This window comes from Theropithecus gelada, chromosome X (genome assembly GCF_003255815.1).
Source record: "Theropithecus gelada isolate Dixy chromosome X, Tgel_1.0, whole genome shotgun sequence".
Taxonomy (NCBI): Eukaryota; Metazoa; Chordata; class Mammalia; order Primates; family Cercopithecidae; genus Theropithecus; species Theropithecus gelada.
The window spans coordinates 133,758,010-133,781,753 of NC_037689.1; the positions used below are offsets into that span (position 1 = coordinate 133,758,010).

At 41.6% G+C, this 23,744-nt stretch overlaps 1 protein-coding gene and 1 pseudogene across 3 annotated transcripts in view; one reads left to right on the forward strand and one right to left on the reverse strand.

Annotated features, from left to right (window-relative positions):
- Nucleotides 1-3,328: 3,328 nt before the first annotated feature.
- On the reverse strand, nt 3,329-8,511 carry LOC112615282 (annotated as a pseudogene). The gene is made up of 2 exons (XR_003117313.1): nt 8,425-8,511; nt 3,329-5,369 (listed from the first exon to the last, which is right to left on the reverse strand). The product of XR_003117313.1 is annotated as a serine/threonine-protein kinase 24 pseudogene (transcript).
- ADGRG4 (adhesion G protein-coupled receptor G4) overlaps nt 6,992-23,744 on the forward strand; it is a 111,587-nt gene continuing 94,834 nt past the window's right edge. Inside the window, exons 1-3 of one of the 2 annotated variants that reach the window (XM_025373020.1) lie at nt 6,992-7,066; nt 7,696-7,863; nt 11,603-11,681. In XM_025373020.1, coding sequence (XP_025228805.1) covers nt 11,612-11,681 — 70 coding nt within the window. In that variant the 5' untranslated portion in view covers nt 6,992-7,066; nt 7,696-7,863; nt 11,603-11,611. Of the gene's footprint in view, nt 7,067-7,695; nt 7,864-8,859; nt 9,001-11,602; nt 11,682-23,744 lie in introns of those variants that run through there. The other variant, XM_025373021.1, reaches the window with a different exon arrangement.

A 23,744-nucleotide genomic window follows, 5' to 3' on the forward strand; every position in this document is an offset into this window, starting at 1 on the left:
GTGATCCGCCTGCCTCAGCCTCCCAAAGTGATGGGACCGCGCCCAGCCAGGGAAGGTGAATGTTCTTATAGAAGTCTCAAAACTCAACTGAGTTATGTCTTCTAGTCAGACAAGCCTGCCTCTCTCTTCCCTCTGTCCCATGTGCCTTTGAAGTCTGGCCTACCCATATCTCCAGGGTTATCTGAGCAGGCCTCTGCCCTCCTGGAAGCCCTGCTACTCCTGTTTTGTGTCAAGGACTCCAGCCCTCCAGCCTTGGGGTTTCACTTGTGTTATGGGGCGAGGCTGTAGTGAATCAGAACTTCCTTGGGCCTCATGCCAACAGAACCAATCATCCTTGATATATCAGGATAAAAAGAACCTCGGAAGGTAATTTTTTCTCTCCTAGGATTCCAGAAAGGTGACTGAAGGAGAGGCAGTATGTTTCCATGATGAAGTGTGTAATAACACAGTGACCTGAATAATAATTTATACCTGGGATGGGATGCAAATGGAGAGAATTGTTCGAGGAAGGCTTTACAAAGGAAAAAGAGTATCGTGTTGAGTCACGAAGGATGAGGTGGTCAAGGGGTTGGGGGGCAAGCAAAAGGAGCAGCATTTGCAAAGAATTGCTTGAACCTGGGAGGTGGAGGTTGCAGTGAGCCAAGATGGTGCTATTGCACTCCAGTCTGGGTGACAGAGTGAGACTCAATCTTAAAAGAAGAAAGAAAGAAAGGAAGAAAGGAAGGGTGAAAGTCCAAAAGGGACCGGATCACAGAAGAGCTTTTCTTGCAGTGCCACAGGGTTTTAACTTTATAAGTGGTATCATCTGTCAAATAATTTTGACGGAAAGGCCACATGGTCAGATTTGCATTGCAGAGAAAGAAATCTACTCTGTTAACACAGATACATCTTCCTGCTTTTTCCTTTGTCCCCTTAGAGTCAATTTTTAGCATAGAAGCCTAAGTGATCTTTTTAAAACATGTCTTATCATGTTATTCTTTTGCTCAGAACTCTGGCTTTACTCAAATCTTGGTTTCTAGACATGATTTTCTTCTAAAAGGAACCAGAGTCCTTAGATAAATGGTGGATTCTAGGTATGAGGCAAGGAAAAATGCAAGATTCAACATGGAACATCTTGTGCAAGAGTGTAAGAAAGTGCTCAGAAAATCATAGGTATATATATGTCAAAAGGACACAAAAGCCAGTTTGAAAGGGCTCCCATTAAACAAATCGGGAACAAATTCAACATGAACATAATAATAGTAGTAGATTGTAACTCACTAATTAAAATAGAAATACGTGAGTCCATACTGATAAAAATGAATGAATGAATAAATATGAGAGAAGAAAAAACTCTCCCTTTCAGTAGAAAGCTGACTAATACATGTACAAAAATGGCGGAGTAGAAAACCACCATTTGACAACCATCAGGTAAAAAGTAACAATGAATACTAAAACAATTGGTTGAAGCTTTTTTTTTTTTTTTTGACACAGAGTCTCGCTGTCACCTAGGCTGAAGTGCAGTGGCGTGATCCTGACTCACTGCAGCCTTGACAACTCAGGTCAAGCAATCCTCCTACCTCGCCTCCCAAGTAGCTGGGCCACAGGTGTGTGCCACCACACCTGGTTAATTTTTTCTAGAAATGAGGTTTCATGATGTTGCTTAGGCTGGTTTCAAACTCCCGAGCTTAAGTGATCCACCCGTCTTAGCCTCCCAAAGTGCTGGAATTGTAGGTGTGAGCCACTGTGCCCAGCAGGTTGAAGTTTTGAGGAGGAACAGGATATTTACACAGGCTTAAAGCATTTCTCCACAAATCACTTATAAATTGCAAATGGGAAAATAACTTTACAGTGGAGACATGTGGTCAACATTACCTTAACCAAGTAATCAAAGTTAATATCCTCAATGATGGGACAAAGTGACATCGTGCAGGTGCCGATGTGATGCACTGAGAATGATGGAACATCACTTCTGTGCTGCCAAAAAAGTATAACCTGAGTGACGAGGAAAGCTTAGACAAACCCAAATTGAGGGATATTCTATAAAATAGCCAGCCTGTATGCTTCAAAAATGTCAATGTTATTTAAGTCAAAGAAAGGCTTAGGAACATTTCTAGATTAAAGGAGACTGAAAAACTGTGACAACTAAAAGCAGGATCTACATTAGATTCTGGATCAGAGGGAAACATGCAATAAAGGACATTAGTGAGACAGCTGTCTAAATATGAATGTGGACTGTATATGAAGTAGTAATGCATTAATGTAAATTTCCTTATTTTGTTAGTTGTTACGTAAGAAACTACTCTTGTTCTCAGGAAAATGCCTGCTGAAGTATTTGGAATGAAGGGACAGGATGTCTCCAATTTACACTCAAATGCTTCAAAAATATATGTAAGGAGAAATAAGGCAAATGTGGCAAAATGTTAACAATTTGCAGAATCTGGATGAAGGATAAATGAGAATTCTTTGTACTATTCTTACACCACTTCTGTAAGTTTGATGCTATTTCAAAATAAGTTTTTTAAAACCCTGCAATGGCTCCCTGTTCTCCAGAGTAAAACCAAAGTTCTTAAAACAGCCTGCAAGCCCCTGTGTTATTTGGCTTTTTATCACCTCTCTCACCTCTTCACTCTGCTTCTGGCACATTGACCTCAATACTGCCCTTAGAAAGGCTCCAAGCACCCTGCAGAGTTCAGGTTATATCCTCCCGCCCAGAACACTTTCTTCAACTATCCCCGTGGCTTATTCCCTCATTTCCTTCAGGTCTTTGTTCAAACGTCACTTTTCAGTGAGGACATCACAGATCACCCTATTTAAAATTACATTCCCGGCTGGATGCAGTGGCTCATGCCTGTAATCCCAGCACCTTGGGAGGATGAGGCGGGTAGATCACCTGAGGTCAGGAGTTCAAGACCAGCCAGGCCAACATGGTGAAACCCCGTCTCTATTAAAAAATACAAAAATTAGCCAGGTGTAGTGGTGCATGCCTGTAATCCCAGCTACTCGGGAGGCTGAGGCAGGAAAATCACTTGAACCCGGGAGGCAGAGGTTGCAATGAGCTGAGATTATGCCGCTGCACTCCAGCTTGGGCCATAGAGCGAAAATAAAAATAAAAATGCATTCCCCACCCTCCTTCCAGAAATCCCTATACCCCTTTCCCACTTTGCTTTCCTCTATGGCTTTTTTTCACCTTCTAATATGTTATATGCTTTATCTATTTTTTTTTGTTTGTTTATTGTCTGTCTACATCCAGTAGAACATAACTTCTAAAAATTGGTTAATTAGTTTTAATTTTATGAACCAAAACTAAATAGAAACACAAAACAAACAAAAACCCCAAAACTGTTAGAGACTTTACATTTTTTTTTTTTGGCCTGTCGAATATTTACTCCACTGACATTATCTACAGAAGCACTTGGCCAGTTTGTACACAGTGATTCCTTATGCACACTGAAATGGTCTCTGCAAAAATGACATTATATGCAAATCTGTACACCCATCCTCCCGAAAATTCTCCAGCTCCCACAGGAAGTTATCAACTCAAAGCAGGATACTTGAGTTTTCATGTCTTTAGTTGCCTTATCATGATCCCAAATATACATTTCAGGGTTTGTTTTAGTTTTTAAAGACACTTTCCTTGAATATGTGCACTATGGTTAAAATTAAAAAACAAAAGTAATAAAATAAAATGATCGCTGGAAGGAGCTGACCCTCCCCACCCATGTGGGAGACTTCATCTGGCTGCGGCACAGCGAGGACTGTGTGTGTCCCTGGACAGGCGTCCGGCATTGGTGTGGCCCCCGGTGGCGCACCTCTTCAGTGGAGTCAGCGAAGGCTCTTGTTGACTTTTAAAAAGGAGGAGGATGAAGAAGAAAAAAAGGAAAAACAAAACCCCAAATGCCAAAGGAATTTCAGTGGGATGAAGTTTCTCCACCACTTAGAGAATATCTGTGGAGCTGCTGCACAAGCTGGGCCACCATGGTGTCGGAGATGCCGGCACACGCCTCCTCCGCCAGGTAGGTGACCCCTCGCAGCTCTTCAGTGGACCCCAAGTTCCCTCCGCACGCCTGGCTCTTCTTTTTCGACTCTGCAAACAGAGGAGAAATAATTGTAGATAAACACTGAGAGAAAGTCCTCTTTGGGATGTCTTTCATCTTATTTCTGTCTACGTCCGATGGCTGCAGAGCTCCATTCTCAAGCTTCTTGGGATATTTTTCTCAGATTGTGAAGATCCAGTCCCCAGAATCGCTGCCCCCCTGAGGCTTGGCCATCTGTTTCCGAGTTGGAATCCTTAGAGCTGGAGTCTTCGTGGCTCTGCTCTGCCTTCCATCTCTTATACCTGTCGATGAGCTCAGTCAAGTAGGAAGTTTTCTTTGCATTGCGTAGTATAAACTTGTGCTTAAATAACTCCTTAGCAGTGGATCTAAAGCTCCGCTCCTTATTCAAACAGGCCTCCACAAACTCCTTGAGGGGTTTACTGTAGTTTTCTTCCAACATTGGTAGGTTGTTCTTTGGAATGAGGAATAAAACTTTCGTGGGATGCAGCTTGGAATGAGGTGGTTCCCCTTTTGCAAGTTAAATAGCTGTTATGACCAAGGACCAGATGTCTGCCTTTGAGTCGTAGGCCGACTATTTGATGACCTCGGATGCCATCTAGAACCAGGTGCCCACGAAGGTGTTCCTTTTGATCTGGGTGTCTGTTAGCTGGCCGGCCATGCCAAAGTCCGCCAGCTTCACCTCGCAGTGCTCAGACAGCAGGACGCTGGCCGATTTAATGTCTCTATGGATTTTCTTCTCCCAATGGAGGTAATCAAGTCCTTTCAGTATTTATCTTAATATAGTAGCGATCTGGGTTTCATCTAACGGGCCAGGTTCTAACAGATCTAGTGCGGAGCCTCTATCAGGATGTTCCATTATTATCCATACTTTTGTATCCTTCATACATCCGTCATGTATCCATAATATTTGGTTACGTATGGACTGTCACACTGACTCAACACTGTGATTTATTGTTGAATGTCCTCTCTCTCATCTTCAGCTTCTTTCGGATTAATGATGTTTATGGCAACCACTTTCTGAGTCCGACTGTCAATGCCTTTGAACACCTCGCCAAAGGAGCCTTTCCCAATGTTCTCTAGTTTTGCAAAAAGGCTTTCTGGATCTGCCTTTAACTTCTGTGTGCCGGGCAGGCCCGACTGCACAGGGAGTGAGCCGTGGCGCTCAGGATGACCACTTCCTGGACAGGACGGCTGGGTCACGGATCCGCGAGAGCCGCGAGGCCCGCGGGCCGCGCACAGCCCTGGGGCGGCCGGGCCGGCTGGAGTCAAAGGCCACCCCGGGCTCAGCTGTGGGCGGGCGGCTGCGTCTCCCCGCACCACGCCGGGGAGGGGCTGCAGGGGGCGCAGGGCCTCGAGCAAACTGCCGCCGCCAGTGCAGCTGCTGCTGGGCTGGAGCTGCTAGGCCTGGGCCCGCCTAGAGCCTTTTCTAACTCCCCCAGGTGCAACATTAAATGCAGAATCTTTGCCTACTGGGCTCATATCTATTAATCTGACCTGTTCCAACCTTAAAACAGAAACTTTTTGAGGGGAGATAGAGTTATCTGTTTTGTTCGCTGCTGAATCCCTAGCATCTCAGAATGTTGCCTGTACACAGTGGGCACTCAAATGATTGCGGACTGTATGGATACTGTTTTGCTTGAAATATAAGTTGCAGAAGAATAGGTAATAATAGCTAATACTTAATAAAGCATTTATTATGTACCGGGTAGTGTTTTAAGTGCTTTACATATATTATCTCATTGATTTTATACAAATAATAGAGGTGGATATCATCATCACCATTAACTCCTCCTCCTCCTCCTCATCATCATCATTTCCATGTTGCAGATGAGGAAGCTGAGGCAGTGAGACATTAGGAAAACCAAGTAGTCTGGCTTCAGAGTCTGTTTTATTAGCTACTGTGGTGTCCTGTCTCTCTTGTGATATGACCCCTTTTATAGTATGTTTAAAAGCCTGAGCCCGCTGCAGTGGCTCACATCTGTTATTCTGGCACTTTGGGAGGCCAAGGTGAGAGGGTTGCTTGAGGCCAGGAATTTGAGACCATATGGGCAATATAGCAAGATGCTATCTCTACAAAACATACAAACATTATCCAGGCGTGGTGGTGGATGCCTATGGTCCCAGCTACTCTGGAGGCTGAGGTGGGGGGATTGCTTGAGCCTGGGAGGTAGAGGCTGCAGTGAACCTTGATTGTGCCAATGTATTCCAGCATGGGCAACAGCCAGACCCTTTCTCGAAGGAAAGACAGAAGAAAGAAAGAAAGAAAGAAAGAAAGAAAGAAAGAAAGAAAGAAAGAAAGAAAGAAAGAAAGAAAGAAAGAAAGACAGGCAGGCAAATTTATGTGATGTTTAAAAACATGTAGTATCACTATGCAAAATAATACTACGCACTGTTAAGGAATGCCCACATATGTAGTGAAAGTATAAAGGAATGCATGGGAATGACAATGAGCAGGTAATCATTCGTAGTTGGGTGGTAGTTTTTAAGTTGGCAATCAAATATAATTAAAATTGTCCTTCAAAATCTCTTAAGGAGTTGTCAGCACAGATGATTTTTCCTCCAGCATTGGACCCTTTTGCTGTTTCTACGGTTAAGCTCCAAATTCAATAGCTGGCTTGCTATTCCCCACCAATTGGCCTGGTGGGATGCTCATACCAGGAAAGGGAGAGGGAATGAAGACAGCTTGGACCTTCAACAGATTAAGGGTCTTTTAGTGTTAGAAACAGGGACAGAGCTGCAACAAGTCAATCAGCTCAGCCCTCTCTGTGGGAGGACAAGTAAATCAGCAGAGCCATATGGCTACCTAGGCCTTTGAGTTTCCAGGCATGGATGGCTCATAACATCCCGTGATAGCCTTTTCTGGCGCTTATCAATTCCTATTGTCAATAATGACTTATTTATATCTAACTTACATCTCCCACTGCGATTTCAGTCAATTTCCTACTTCTCTGTAGATATGGAGAGCAGATGGTCAACATTCTCCTTATAACCTTCCAGGGAATGAAAGATACCCATTGAAGCCTTCCCAGGTGACAAATGTTTTCCTGACAAAAGAGTCCCAATTTAATTTTCTAGTCAGTTATTTCATTTGTGCTATGTTGGATTTTTAATAAAACATACAGTGCTTTTCTTTGAAAAAAATAACACATGCAGATGATTATAATTCTTACAGTACAAAAGCCTGTTCAGTGAAAACTGAGGTTCCCTCCCACCCAAAACCCCTCAGTTTCCCTCTCTAGAAGCAGCTAGTCTTACCAGGATCCTTTCCCAGAGATATTTGATGACATCTCTAAGTATATGTGAATAACTCTCCTCTAAATTATTTTCTTCATTTCAGCAAACATTAATTAAGCACCTACTATGTGTCAGGCACCGTACTAACTCCTGGGTCAGGGGACAGAAAGAACAAGATGTGTTTCCCTGTCCTCAGGAAGTTTACACTTTAGTAGGGGAGAAAGGTAGAGTTTATGAAGTATTGATTGAGCACCCTCTATGTGCCAGACAGCATGTGAACCACTGGAGAACATGGAGTTCTTGCCTTACCAGAGCTTAGTGTTGTGAGGGAGACAGATCAATGAGCAGGCATGGTGTGAAATATGAACACATGCCAGGGAAGTGTCAATATGTTTCTTGGTAATGGCTCTACATCTTCTTGTAGGCTGTGTGACCCCACGTTGGGGATGGGTCACAAAACCTAAGCCTTGTGCCTACTGGAAGGAGAAGTGGTAGAGTCCTAGATAGGAGCAGTGGTGCTGGAACCTGGTGCTAGGCGCTGGCCCAAGCACTTTACATACGGTGTGTTATGTAATATTCACAGCAATATGAAGTGAGTTCCATGATCAGTATTTTACAAATGAAGACACTGGGGGCTCCAGAGATGTTAGGGAACTGGCTACAAGTCACACAGGTGGGACTCAAACTCAAGCCTGTCTTTCCACAAAGCCTGGGTTCTTATTCACTACACTGATCACAGTTTGTGGGTTTTGGGGTGAATCATGGATGATTCCAATACACCTCCTCCTTCTCTGTTCCCCTGTGAAGAATCCTGGCCTTAAGCTGGGTCGACTCAGCCTCCTATGAGACTGAATTTTCCATTGAAGATATGAGATGAAGAGGAAAATGCACTGGTTTGGTAGTCAAAACACCTTGGTTCTAGCTACTGCTTTACCTTTCACAAGCTCTATGACTTTGGACGAGTCATTCTACCCTTGGAACCTCAGGGGCCTCACCTGTGAAGTTCAGAGGCTGACAGGGATCATCTCTGAATCCTCCATGGGATTTGATGGTATTTCTGTCACCCCTAAGGGGCTGTAATGACACCTTCTGGGACAAAAACCACATCCCCTTCTTGAGATGAACATAAAGCCAGTTCAGTAAATCTATTTACTTTCGAGGTGACTTGAAGAATGAATGTCCGGTGCGGGTAAATAGCTGGCTTCACCTTACTGATGGAGTAAGATGTGAACAAGTTCATGCCTCCTTGGCCTCTGCTTTCTGCTCATAGTTCTGAACACTACCCCTCCTCCTCCCCACTTTCTCAATAAAGTGAAATGAGCCTTAGTCAAGTAAGCAAGTACCGTTTTAATATATCCAATTTAATTAAAGCAATAATCAACTAGGAACTGAAGATAATCCTTAGTGAAAACTGGGTCAGAGCCCTCAAATTAATGGGTTATTGCAGGGTTGTAATAACCTGAGAACTTTGCCCATGCTGATTTTATGCTCAGGAGAGCAGCCCCATGACGTGCTACAAGCCACAAAAAGAGGATCTACCTGGATCAATAAGCCCCATAAAGCTAAGAGCAGAGAGGCTGGTTTGATGCAGAAAAGAAGGTGACTGAGGCATGGACAGCAGAAAATGAGTCTCCTGTTTTGTGCTTCTTTCATTTCACATCAAACCTAGGAATTTAGAAGCAAGATCTGGTCATTTGGGGTTGGGAAGTTAAAAGAGTCCAGTTCTCAGGTAAGTGTCTCTCTCGCTCCCTTCCTCCTTCCCTCCCTCTTTCCTTTCCTTCCTTCTTTCTCTCTTCCCCCCACTTCTTTCCCTTAAATTTTTCTGAACCACAAAATTAAGAAATATGCATCATAAAATAACCAAATTGCTTGAAATTGTGTGAGGTATAAAATTCAGGTCTTTAATCCTCAACCTTTCTTTCTCTTTTCCTCTTTCTTTACTTTTCCTCCTTCCTTCCTTTTATGTTTTTTCAAAATTATGAAAGTAACGTATGCTCATTGTAAAAACAAACAGTACACAATCATAGGAAGTATAAAGGAAACATTTAATTCCCATTTTTCCTTCCTGTCTCTTTCCTCCCCTTCCTATCTTCCTTACCTTCCTCTCTCTTGCTTTCTTCCTTTCTCCTGTCCTTTGATTTTTAAAATTATGTAACTAATTTATAATCTTTGTAAAATAACCAAACAGTACAGAACAGTATGGAAAAATTATCAAGCCCCACCCCCTTTCTTCAACCCACATTTTCATGCCTTATATATAGACTTACCTTATTCCTTTTTTTTTGGAGACAGTCTTGCTCTGTCACCTCGGCTGGAGTGCAGTGGCGTGAACACGGCTCAATGCATCGTCTGTCTTCCAGGTTCAAGTGATTCTCGTACCTCAGCCTCTCAAGTAGCTGGAATTATAGGCATGTGCCACCATGCCCGACTAATTTTGTATTTTTAGTAGAGACAGGGTTTCACCATGTTGCCCAGGCTGGTTTCGAACTCCTGGTCTCAAGTGACCCGGCCGCCTGGGCCTTCGAAAGTGCTGTGGTTACAGGCATGAGCCACCATGCCCGGCCTTTATTCCTTTTAATGGTTGCATAGTATTCTGTTGTGTAAATGTCCCATGATTTATTTATTGGGCACCAGGTAAGTTTCTGAAACATACCTTGAAGTTGTTATAAAAGTTTAGAGGAAATGTAAGAAAAATATAAATTGGATTATTTGCTGCTGAAAATTCCATTTTATAGATAGCAATCATATCCATTTCTATAGCACTTTATGCTTTGAAAATTGCCTTCGGAGCATAGTCTCATTTGATCCTCTTCGAGAGCAGCTCTGGGAAATAGGCAGATTATTATCTCCATTTTTACAGATAAGGAAACTGAGGCCCAGGGAAATTAAGGAAGAGAAATATGTATGGCCTCACAGCCAGTTACTGAATCTCAGCCTAGTCCTCTTATAGCACTATAAATTTAAGCTGCATTTCATTTTGCAAGTCATAAAAGATTTAGACACCCCCTTACTTCTAAGTTCATAGTTTAGAAAACCCATCCAACTCATACAAATTCCCTTATTATTCTAATGAGAATGGCAGTAGAATCCTTGGTAAATATGAAGAGCCTGATTAATGGCTGGTGTTCATAGCAAGCCCAAGATTCATTTGACTTCCTAATTGGCTTCTGTTACATTAAATGTAAAGTGGGTCTATTCACTCTAAATCCCACTTGGAGGTAGAAAGAAATACAATATGTTGCATTATCCTATAGAAAAGGAAGTGTTCAAATCAGTAGTAAATCATTCAGAAGCATATTTTATTTAAAATCATAAATGCCCATCAGCACCCTACCGCCAATTTTCTGTAACATGTTTCAGTAGGATTTGCAGTTTTAACACCGTTTTGTTTGGAGAAAAGGGGGTTTTCAGTGCATTTTCCACATAAGACACTATAGTTACAATTAATTAATGAGAGAAGCTGGGTGAATGTAATGAAATGGTGATTAGATTTCTCTAAACGGATCTGCTTTAAAAATACAAATGATTTGATGAGTTACTTTTGTCAACAAGGTCTTCTTGCATAACAGTCCTTCAAGAAATTTAGGATCATTACAACTACAAGTAGTTGAATTGAAGTTTGTGCATTAGGGTTGAAAGTATCACACTTTGGTTTTTTGTTTGTTTGTTTGTTTGTTTTTGAGACAGAGTTTTGCGTTTGTTGCCCAGGCTGGAGTGCAGTGGTGCAATCTTGGCTCACTGCAACCTCCGCCTCCCGGGTCCAAGCAATTCTCCTGCCTCAGCCTCCCGAGTAGCTGGGATTACAGGTGTCCGCCACTATGCCCAGCTAATTATTGTTTGTTTTTTTGTATTTTTAGTAGAGATGGTGTTTCACCATGTTGGCCAGGCTGGTCGCAAACTCCTGACTTCAGGTGATCCACCCGCTTCAGCCTCCCAAAGTGCTGGGATTACAGGTGTGAGTCACCACTCCTGGCCTCACATTTTGTAATTATGCATTTAATGTCTCTCCTCCCCACAGGGCTAACTGTCCTATGATGGCAGATATCTGTGTCTTGTCTTCTCAGCACTGTATTCCCAGGGAGCAACACAGTGTCCGGCACACAGAAGGGATTCAATAAAATTTGTTGAGCTAGTATATAGATAAATCCATCAGTGAGGTTTCAGCCAGGCTGGGTATCTCAGGTAAATGCCTATCATGTGGTTGGCTGACATGACTTTAAGCAATAGGAAAAAACCTTAGGTGGAATGCAAAGGAGAATTGTGGTCACATACACTTAGAAATTGTCTTTTCTGAATCTGAGCTGGGCATATTTTTGACTTTTTAAACACAGACTTAGACAATGAAAGAGCGCATCATATATCAGAAGCTTTATGGATTGATTCTCATGTCGAGTTTTATCTTTCTCTCAGGTAAGAAAACATATTCTTATTATCTCTTTCAATGTCTCATGTATAGTAGGTTATAGAAATAAACCATTTGAAAAATACTACCAGTGGAGATTTGCTGGGCTGCCTCTTAATGGTCACCTTTCGGTCAGTATGGCTACAGAAGAAGCTGAAGTGTCAGTAAGTGAATTCATTCATTCAGTATTCTGTACTACTGGTAGAGAACTGGCCTCAAGCAGGCAGTAACTTGGACTACTGCCTTTGACATTTCTTAAAGCAACTCTGAAATGCCATTTGGCAGCTAATGCACACGTAACAGAAGATTTGGGTTTTCTTTTGGGCTGTTTCCTCTCCTCCATAATGCTTTATTTAAAGCTGTCTGAAGCATTGTGATACCATCTTTCTATCTCCATTATATGCACATGGCAAGAATCATAGAATACAGATGGGGAAACTGAGGCATGCAAACAGCTGGTAACAGATTCATAAAGCAATGGGCATATATTCTGGAAGCACCCAGACCTTCCCTAGACTCTATGACAGGAATGAATATAATTTATCTCTATTTTGCAGTAGATAATTAAGACAATTCCCTCAAGTAGCTGATAATTTAGAGACTTCAGGAGAAGGTCTTGGTAAACTGAAATCTTGTCCATATTAAGTAAATTCGGTTGATAACTTTGCTCATTTAGCACATAAGTACTTAGCTAAAATGTCATAAATGCCAGTGAGTGACAATGCCTGATGAAATTGACCTGGGGTTTAATTTGAATGGTCCTCAGGTGTAAGAGCTAATCTGCAAAAATACCAAATCATCATCGCCATCAAGAGCAAACACTGGCTTCTTGCTGCATGCTGAGCCTGATGGGGAACCATGTTTCTTATAATAGAGATTGAAATGGGGCCTACGGGGTACAGTGGCAACTTTGTCATCTGGCCTGACCTACCTGCTAAGAAGTTGATTTATTTTTCCTCTGCCTGTTTCCTCAAGGGCAAGAAACTGTATTTTCCCAATTTCTTTATCCAAAGCATCCAACACAGGCCTTGACATAGTTTAGGCACTTGGTTCATATGTGCTGATTTAATGAATTCATGCAATTTTAAATGATGAAAACTTTCAACACCTGTATGGTGGTGGGGTATATGACACAAACTCCATTGGGTTTTTGTGAAGGGCTACAGGGCATGGTATAGAGCAATCTAGAATAGTGGAATATAGGAATCTAGTGCAGTCATGGAATAAAAAGTGAAGAGTGTGTGGTACTGAAAAGTTTGCATGGGTTTGCGAGGAATATCACTGGTCAATGAAAATTATTATTATTATTATTGTTACTTTGAGACAAAGCCTCGCTTTGTTGCCCAGGCTGGAATGCAGTGACACGATCTTGGCTCACTGCAACTTCTGCCTCCCAGATTCAAGCAATTCTCCTGCCTCACCCTCCTGAGTAGCTGAGATTACAGGCATCTGCCACCATGCCCGGCTAATTTTTGCAATGGTCAGTGAAACTTATGATAGATGTGCAGGTCCTCAACCTGAAGAGGTCAATTTAAAGCAGTCACGAGGTTTTCCAGACTGTTTAAGTCTCAAATTCATGAGTCCAACAAGTTTTTTTTTGTAGGTTCTCAAACACTCAATTATAATTGTTCTTTGATTACCAAGAAATTCATTACTTTCTTCTTGGAAAAAAAAAAACCAAAAAACACCTGTCCTTGGAAACAACAGCATAACTAAGGTTCAGTTCCCTTCAGGCTCCAGATGAGTCACCAGCCTCCCAACTGTGAGGGTCATTATTGGGGAGAGATTAAGGCCAGATTAAGCAGAGGGTGACTCAGAGATGCTCTAACTGGGAGGAGCCAGAGTGTGGAGCAAAACTGTCTCCATAGAAGAATATCAAGGGTTGAGAAGGAGAAACCAAATCTGTATTAAGGTCTATGGGGTGAGAGCAGAGCCAGAAAGAAGAGATGAAGACTGAGGTCAAGAGCTGAATAGTTGCAGAATGGAGCAGGAGATAAAAAATAAGGCATAAATGAGAGAAGAGGGCCTAGGACTTAGGCTGTACAAGGGACTCAGTTTCCTAGTGCTCTGTCTTAGTCTGCTCAGGTTGCCAAAACAAAATATCATAGATTGGATGGTTTAAACCATGGGCATTTATTTCTCATGGTTCTGGAAGCTGAGGGTTCAAGATCAAGGTGCCAGATGATTCAATTCTTGGTGAGGGCCCTCTTCCTGGTTTGTAGACAGCTGCCTTCTCTCTGTGTCCTCACAAGGCTGAGACAGAGAGAGAGCTCTGCTTTCTTCCTCTTCTATAATGGCACTAATCCCATCATAGGGGCTCCACCTTCATGCCCTCATGTAAACCTAATTACTTTCCAAAGGCCACACCTCCAAATACCAACACATTAGAGGTTGGGGCTTCAGCATAGGATTTAAGGGGAGGGGGAAACAAACATTCAGTCCATAACATGATTTTCCTCTTAATGGTGCTGGCTATTGGCTATGTAATGGGTATGGATAGGTTTGGGTTGAAGACATAGGGCTATAGTAGTTGTCCTAAGGTCTTGCTCATACCATGTATACACACACACACACACACACACACATAGGCACACACACACACACACACTCACATCTCAAGTGGAGTAGGACAGGCTTTGCTGGCTGAAAGAGTGTAACATGTGTTCTGGAGCATTCTTGAGTTGGGAGACTGGGGTTTTGTGACATTCTTGAGGTGGGAGGCTGGGTTTTTGAGGCACCTAGCCTCTAGAGTCAGTAACTTTTTCTCCTATATTGGATAGTCAATTAGTCAATCTGGGCTGGAATGAACTTTCCTGAGTTGTCACATATGCAGAGACAACCTGACCAGGAATCCTTTTGACACAGGATAGCCCCAGAGCCATGTCAGAAAATCAGTCTTTATGCTATAGAGACAAACTAGGTTGGGGGAGTCAGGACACAGTAGGAGTGTAGAGGTAAAGAAGTTCTTCTGAAAGGTGTTTGTGTAGCCAGGGTTCAGAAAAAGCCTTATCTTTTTTTTTTTTAAATTTTATTTTTTAAATTTTAAATAGACACAGGATCTCGCTATGTTGCCCGGACTGGTCTTGAACTCCTGAGCTCAAGTGATCCTCCCACTTCAGCCTCCCAAAGTGCTGGGATTACAGGCGTGTGCCACCCTGCCTCGTCTATCTTTTCTTGAGAAACTGATTCCAAGAGAAAGGAGAAGTGGAGGATAAACTTTGAGTAGAAACTCTAAATTTCTGTATGAATTCAAGAGTTGAGTTGTCCAATATGGTAATTACTTGCAACATGTGGCTAGGTTTTAATTAATTAAAATTAAGCTAAATTAAAAATTCAGTTCTTAGGAACACAAGCCAGATTTTAAGTGCTCAATAGCTACAAGTGGCTGGTTGCTACCATATTAGGCAGTGCAGATACAGAATATTTCCGTATCACAGAAAGTTTTATTAGACAGCACTGTTCTAGAAGGTTGTAGAGACTGGCATTTGAGAAAAAACATTTGTTTTAAACAGCTTTATTGGGCTGGGTGTGGTGCCTGTAATCCCAGCATTTTGGGAAGCCAAGGCAGGTGGATCACTTGAGCTCAGGAGTTTGAGACAGCCTTGGCAATATGGCAAAACTCCGTCTCTACTAAAAATACAAAAATGAGCCGGGCGTGGTGGCATGCACCTGTAATCCCAGTTACTCGGGAGACTGAGGCACAAGAATTGTTTGAACCCAGGAGGTGGAGGTTGCAGTGAGTCAAGATCGCGTCATTGCACTCCAGCCTGGGCAACGGGAGTGAAACCCTGTCCCCAAAACAAAACAAAACAAAACAAAACAAAACAAAATAAAATAAACCCGTTTATTGAAATATAATTTACATACCATACAATTCACCCATTAAAAGTATACAATTCAATGGTTTTCCGTATATTTACAGTGGTGCAACCACCACTACTATCTAATTCCAGAACATTTTTATAATCCCCAAAAGAAATACCATACTCTCCGTTCCTCCCACAGCACTCCAGGCCTTGGCAATCAGTAATCTCTTTTCTGCCTCTATGAATTTGCCTATTCTGGACATTTCAAATAAATGGAATCATACAATATGCAGCCTTTTGTGACTGGCTTCTTCCACTTTACACAATGTTTTCAAGGTTCATCCATGTGGAGCATGCATCAGCAGTTCATTTATTTTTATTGCTGAACAATATTCAATGGTATGGATATACCTCATATTTTTTTCCATTCACCAGTTAATGGACATTTGAGTTGTTTCTACATTTTGACTATTATGAATAATGCTGTATGAACATTTGTGTGCAAGTTTTGTGTGGACATATGCTTTCATTTCTTTTGTGAATATACCTAGGAGTGGAATTGCAGAGTCATATATAACTTTATGATTAACATTTTGAGGAGCTTGCAGACCATTTTCCAAAGAGGCTGCATCATTTTACATCCCCACTAGCAGTGTATGAAGGTTCTGATTTCTCCACATCCTTGTCAACACTTGCTATTGTCTGTCTTTTTGATCATAGCCATCCTATTGGAAATGAAGTGATACTCCACTGTGGTTTTGATGTGCATTTCCCTATGACTATTAAGCATTTTTTCATGTGTAAAAACAGATATTTTGTCTAACAATACTCAAAGCATTTCACCTGGGAAATTATGCCTTCTGGACTCTGAAGCATACGTTCTTTCTTTTTTATTTTTTCAGATACATATTTCCTTGAGTTGGCACAGGCATAGCACATTTGTCCAGCATAGGACAGATGAAAAAGGCTCATATGATAGCCTGTTTGAGTTTGAGCATGTCATGTAGGAGGGTGACTGACCACCATACTCTGTCTCAGGCTAGCAAGTTTTACAGATTTCCTTCATCAACAGTAAAAATATTGATAGGGAATTGCATAGGCTGAAAAGTAGGTCTGAAATACTGTTTTCCCCATGTTGTTCATCGCCCAGAGGTGGATGGGCTTCTAGGATCCTTGGCTTGGATTTTTGTTACCTAGGTACTTTTGAGTTGGTCTATCAAGGTAGGGCTTATGGGAGCTGTTAGCATCACAACATAGAGACCTCAGTAGAGGGCCCTGTAATTCCACTGCCAGGTAATAATCAGCAGTCTTTCCTCTTCTGGAAATGGCTCCTCTGCACACAGCTTTATGCAAACTTAGGTGCCGTCTTTCGTTCTTCCCTTTCTCTCACCCTCCACATCTAATCCATTGAGTCTTGTTCATGCCACCTCAAAAATACGTCCCAAATCTGACTGCTTTCTTTTCTTTTCTTCTCTCTCTTTTTAAACCATTTTAACTGCCTCCGCCATGGGCTGAGCCACCATCATTTTCTGTTGGCTGACTTCAGTAGCCTCCTAATGGTCTCCCTGCTTTCACTCTTGCTCTACTACAGTCTATTCTCCACACAGCAGCCAGAGTGATCCTTTAATATATCAAGTCAGATCATACCACTGTTTTACTCAAAACTTGCCAATAAGTTCCTATCAAAATTAGAATATAATTCAAACTTTTTAATGAGACCTAAAAAGCACTACATGATCTGATCTCCCACTGCCTCTTGCACTTCACTTACTACCATGCTTCCTCTTTCTCCCTCTGCTCCAGACACACTGGCTTCCTACTATTCCATAAACACACCAAGCACAGTCCCACCAAAAGGCCTTTGCACATACTGTTACCCATGTCTGGGTCACTCTTATTCCACATTTATGTATCCTGTCTCTTTTTTCATCCCTTGGGACTGAGCTAAAATGACTCTCAGAGAGGCCTTTCTTAACTATACTATATAATGTAGACATTTCCTTTCCCCTCATCTCTGCTTTTACCATTAACTAACTCATCAACCTGTCAACTTCCTTCAGAGTACTGTATGTAATTTGTGTTTTTTCCTTTACTTGTTTATTGACTGCATCAGTCCCTGGAATGTAAGCTGACGAGGTCAAGGACCTTGTGTGTTATGTCTGCTCTATTACTGCACTCTAACACTGACACATAGTCAATGCTCAATGACCATCACTGTTGAGTAAATAAATTTCTTCAGGGAGCTTCTGGCTTTATGAGTAAGGACATCTATTTTTTTTTGGGTGAGACGTGGGCCTTGAATCCAAGATTTGAAGGAACAATCACATGACCTATGTGAGGATAATTCCTCTGTCTCCTATGCCAAGAACTCTTGGCAGACCACATATGGAGTCAGCAGCCTAGGTACTAGAGGAAGGGATGTGTTGGACAACTCTGGCTGGCGATTGGTGGTAGAAATGAGGATCAGGGTTGGACACTTCTATATCTGGTAGGCCTGGTTTATCTAAGGATTAGCCTGGTTACAAGACCAGTGGAAAATGTGGGCAGTGGGTGGCAGATAGTAACTCTGATTCTCTGTGGTTGTTCACACTATGGCCACGGTGATGTGGGTAATGGAGCTCCCCAGTGTCAGGTGCCTATTGATTATATCTACTCAGACAGCCATGGGGCTGCCAGACCAGGGCCTGGTCTACAAAGTTTTTCAGTGCTGCAGAATGTTGAATTCCAAGGACTTATGATTCTAAGAGCCAGAAGACTCCCTGCTCAAGTGAGTATCTGCTCACCTGCCCTTTTATGAGTGGGTAGTGACACTTCCCAGATGAGGCAGGCATGGAGTAGCCTTGGTAGAATGCTCACTCTCAGAGTGGCCAGATTCTTCAAAGTATAAACACAACTGATGCCTCTGGTGGGCCCTTTTTCTCAAATCTGCTCTGCCTCCTCACCTTGCTCTCATAGGTATTACCAGGTGCTTAGCTGTGTTCTGAGCCTTACACAGTGTTGAGTCAAGTTGTGTCTTCCCAACATTCATATGTTGAAGTCCTAACCCTCAGTACCTCAGAATGTGATCTTCTTTGGAAATAGGGTTATTGAAGATATAATTAGTTAAGATAAAGTCATACTGCAGTAGAGTGGGCCCCTAATCCAATATTATTGGTATCTTTATAAGAAGAAAAAGTGTGGACATAGATATGCACACAGGGATATCACCATGTAAAGATGAAGGCAGATATCGGGGTCATGTGCTTACAGGCCAAATAATACCAAATATTGCCACAAAACCACCAGAAACTAGGAAAGAGGCATAGAACAGATTCTCTCTCACAGCTCTCAGAAGGAACCAACCCTGCTGACACCTTGACCTTGGACTTCTAGCCTCCATAACTGTGAGATGATACATTTCTGTTGTTTAAACCACGCAGTATGTGGTATGTTGTTAGGGCAGCCCTGGCAAACTAATGACATAGACACTGATGCTCTGGCAAGCTCATTGGGTTAGAATTAAAAAGAGGAAAGTAGGTTACCTCATGGGGAAGAAACAGTGACCAGATCATGCCCAGAGTACCTAACCATGGAAGAACCTCATTTGTCCTTTTCCCTGAAGGTAGTAGAGGACAGTGGACCTGGAATCACAGTCCCCCAAACTTTGAAACACTTGAACATTTTAAGGAGAAACTTTGCCTTCTAAGAAAGGGTAGAAAAAACTGTATAGGATATATCTGATGTTACTTAATGCTGTCATAAGCAGAAAACAAAGGGATTTTTCCTGGAAAAAACCATTCAGATTGTCTGTCTCTTAGAGTTTTAAATCTTTTCTCTCTGACTTTTTATTTTATTTGGTTATTTATTTTTGAGACAGAGTTTTGATCTTGTTGCCCAGGCTGGAGTACAGTGGCGAGATCTCGGCTCACTGCAACCACTGCCTCCTGGGTTCAAGTGATTCTCCTGCCTCAGCCTCCCAAGTAGCTGGGATTAAAGGTGTCTGCCACCACACCTGGCTACTTTTTTATTTTTAGGAGAGATGGGGTTTTGCCATGTTGGCCAGGTTGGTCTCAAACTCCTGAACTCAGGTGATACGCCCGCCTCTGCCTCCCAAAGTGCTGCGATTACAGGCGTGAGCCTCCACACCTGGCCTTACTCACTGACTTTTAAAATGAATGTATTTATTACTTTTAGGGTCTGACAGGCAGAGAGAATTCTCCCTTGATCTTTTGCTAATAGTTCCCTAAAACAGAGGGCAGAGCACGAGTTCAGTATACAGTTCAGAACTTCTCATTCTATGCCAGATGCTTCATCCCTGATACCTTTGCACAAGGGACAGCACTCCATTTGCCCACCCATTAGCCTCCAACTCAGTGCCCTAATACAGGATACAATTATTTATTCAGTAAACAGCTACAAAGGACCTACTCTGTGCCAATGAAGTTGAACCTCCCCATCTCACACTGTACATGAAAATTAACTCTAAATGAATGAAAGACTTAAATGTAAGAACTGAAACTATAACATTAGTAGAGGAAAGCATAAGGGAGAATCTTCACAACCTTTGGTTTGGCAATGGATTCTTAGAAATGACACCAAAAGCGGCCGGGCACGGTGTCTCATGCCTGTAATCCCAGCACTTTGGGAGGCCAAGGCGGGTGGATCATGAGGTCAGGAGATTGAGACCATCCTGGCTAACACGGTGAAACCCCGTCTCTACTAAAAATACAAAAAATTATCCTGGTGTGGTGGCACATGCCTGTAGTCCCAGCTACTCGGGAGGCTGAGGCAGGAGAATCGCTTGAACCCAGGAGGCGGAGGTTGCAGTGAGCCAAGATTGCGCCACTGCACCCCAGCCTGGGTGACAGAGTGAGACTCTATCTCAAAAAAAAAAAAAAAAAAGAAAAAAAGAAAAAAAAAAGAAGAAGAAATTACACCAAAAGCATGAGCAATAAAAGAAAAATTCAATACTTTGAATTTCATTAAAATTAAAAACTTTTACACATCAAAAGACACTATCAAGAAAGTGAAAAGACAATACAGAATGGGAGAAAATATTTGCAGGTCATATATCTGATAAGGTTCTAGTATTCAGAATATACGAAGAATGCTTACAACTCAAGGAGAAAAAGACAAGCCACCCAACTAAAAATGAGCAAAAGACTTGAACATGTATTTCTCCAAAGAGTCTATGCAAATGGCAACAAACATATTTAAAAAAATGCTCAATGTCATCAGCCATTAGGGAAACACAAATCAAAACCACAATGAGATACTACTCCATAATCTCTAGGATGACAATAACAATAATAAGTAGAAAACAACAAGTGTTGGCTAAGATGTGGAGAAATTGGAGCCCTCATACATTGCTGGTAGGAATATATAATGGTACAGCTGCTGTGAAAAACAGTTTGACTGTTACTCAATAAGTGAAACGTAGAGTTACTATATAGCCTAGCAATTCTACTCTTACATTTATACCCCAAATAAATGAAAACATGTGTTCAAACAAAATAAATGGCATGCATGTTCATAGCAGCACTATTCATAGTAACCAAAAGATAGAAACAATCCAAATGTCTATTAATGTGAATCAATAAACAGAATGTGCTATATCCATATAATGGAATCTTAATAAGCCGTGGAAAAGGATGAAGTACTGATACATGGTACAACATGGATGAACATTATGCTAAATGAAAGAAGCCAGATACGAAAGGACACATATTGTCTAACTCTCTTTATATAAAATGTCCAGAACAGGCAAATCCAGAGACAAAAAGCAGATTAGTGGTTGCCAGGGGCTGGAGGGGAGGGGCAAATTGAGAGTGAGTGCTTAATGGGTACAGGGTTTCCTTTTTGGACGATGAAAATGTTCTGGAATTAGATAATGGTGATAGTTGTACAACATTATGAATATGCTAAATACCACTGAATTTTAGACTTTAAAATGGTTAAAATGGTAAATTTTATGTTATATGAAATTTCCCAGTACAAATAAAATGGTGCTTGGCACTCCTAGGGCAGTAACAGTAATTTAAGTGAGATTTATGATGAGTTTTTCCTAACATGGAAAACACTTATGCTATGAGTGAGAAAAGCAGGGGACCCAATTTTCCTTACAATATGATCTCAGCCTCACAAAAACAAGCAAAGTCTGTGCACAGAAAAAAACTGAGGAAATATACCAAAATGTTAATGGTGATTATCTCTGGGTGGTGGGACTCTCTGGCTGGCTTTGTTTTCATCTTTTTACTTTCTAATACTTTTCAGTTTTTCTTTAAGAAAACATATACACTATCACTTTTATAATGGAAAAAACACCTAAAAAAAAAAGTAAGGAAGACAATAAATGTCATTTAAAATAAAAGGAAACAGTGGATAGAGGCGAAGAGACACAGAGGAGCCAAATCAAGAGAGAACACGCTTCAGGGGAGCAATCATGCAATTTGGACTTGAAAATTGCCAGGGAACAGATGGCAGCATCTAAGCAGACATCTGCAATGGATAGCGAAATCATATGCAAAGACACAAGTGGCCTTTGAAGCAGGCCCTTGAGAGGCCCGGCAGAGAACGCTGCTTGCCTGGCCAAACAGAAGGGCAAAGCCCTTCTCCGTCTTGTCACAGTCTGGCCTCCTCGGAGTCCTGCTAGAGGCCCAGAGGCTGCGGTGGGGTTCAGCTCAGGTGGGCTTCCACGTGTGAGGGTGCAAAAGAGGTTGTGGAGGAAGGAAGAGGCTTCTAATAGTGACCTAGGCAAACATTGCGACTGAAATTTACATGGGGTTTCACAGTTTATAAACATTCTCACACACATAATCTAAATGTTAGTTATGATTGCATCACCTTTTACCACGGCCCTATGAGGTAGGCAGTTATTATTCCCATCTTGCTATGGAAGAATGAGGCACGGAGAAGTGATATGAGCTATTTATTTAACTTTTATATAGTGCTCTCTATGTGCCAGACACTGTGCTGAGAGCTTTCACAGGCATCTGTTACCTACGTTCACACAGCTAGTAAGAGGCAGAACTGGGACTCAAATTTGGCTTTTTAGACTGCACTACACCACACTTCTGTTTATGTCTAAGCAGAATTTACCTATATCTGCAGAATCTTAAGTAAGGCCACAGTGATTCTATCTATCTATCTATCTATCTATCTATCTATCTATCTATCTATCTNCCACAGTGATTCTATCTATCTATCTATCTATCTATCTATCTATCTATCTATCTATCTATCATCTTCCATCTGTCTACCTATCCACTCATCCATACCTCTCTCCATCCATTCATCTATCTATCCATCCACCCATCCATCTTTATTTTTCTGATTATAAGTGTAATACATGATTTTTTAAAACACGCAAATATGCTGAAATAAGTAACATAAGAAGTAAAAAATTTCCCTAAATCTCACACCTAAAAATAAGCATTCTTAACTGTTTAATATGTGCTCTTCCAGACTTTTTTCTGTGGGCATACTACCTGCATATTTTTCTTTCACTTTTTAATAGGATAATACTGCACCTGCACTTAATGTAACTCCCATTTCACACAATAGTAAGCCTTGAAAAGCTCTCCATGACTATAGAGGCCTATCTTGTTTGTTTCACTATTCCATTGTATAGAGGTAGCAATTTTCCTAAATAGTCACTTATTGATAGACATGCAGGTTTGTCAATTGTTCTTGATTATAAACAATGCTGCAATAAATATCATTGTACTCTCATCTTTGTCTATCTGTATATTTGTCTAAAATGAATTGGTAGAAATGAAATTGCTGGGTCAAAGGATACACACAATTATATACAATTAAGATTGCCATAGATAATGGCAAATTGCCCTTCAGAAAAAAAATACTTAATTGGCAATCCCACTAGCAGTGTGTAAGAGTGACTCATTTTCCCACAGGCTTGCCAACGCTGGATATTCTGTCTTCTAAAATTCTATCAACCAAGTAGGCAAAAATGGTGTCTCCTTATTGTTTTAATTTGTGCTTAAAAATAGTAAGGTGGCATCTTTTTATAGTATTGGCCTTTATATTTCTGCTTTTGTAAATTGCTTTTTCCCATCTTTTGGCAACTGGTTTTAAATTAGTATACTGCAGGCTAGGCATGGTGTCTCACACTTGTAATCTCAGCACTTTGGGAGACCAAGGTGGGAGGATTGCTTGAGCCCAGGAGTTCGAGACCAGACCAACCTAGGCAACATAATGAGACATCGTCTCTAAAAAGAATTTAAAAATTTGCCAGGCGTGGTGGCATGCACCTGTGGTTCCAGCTAA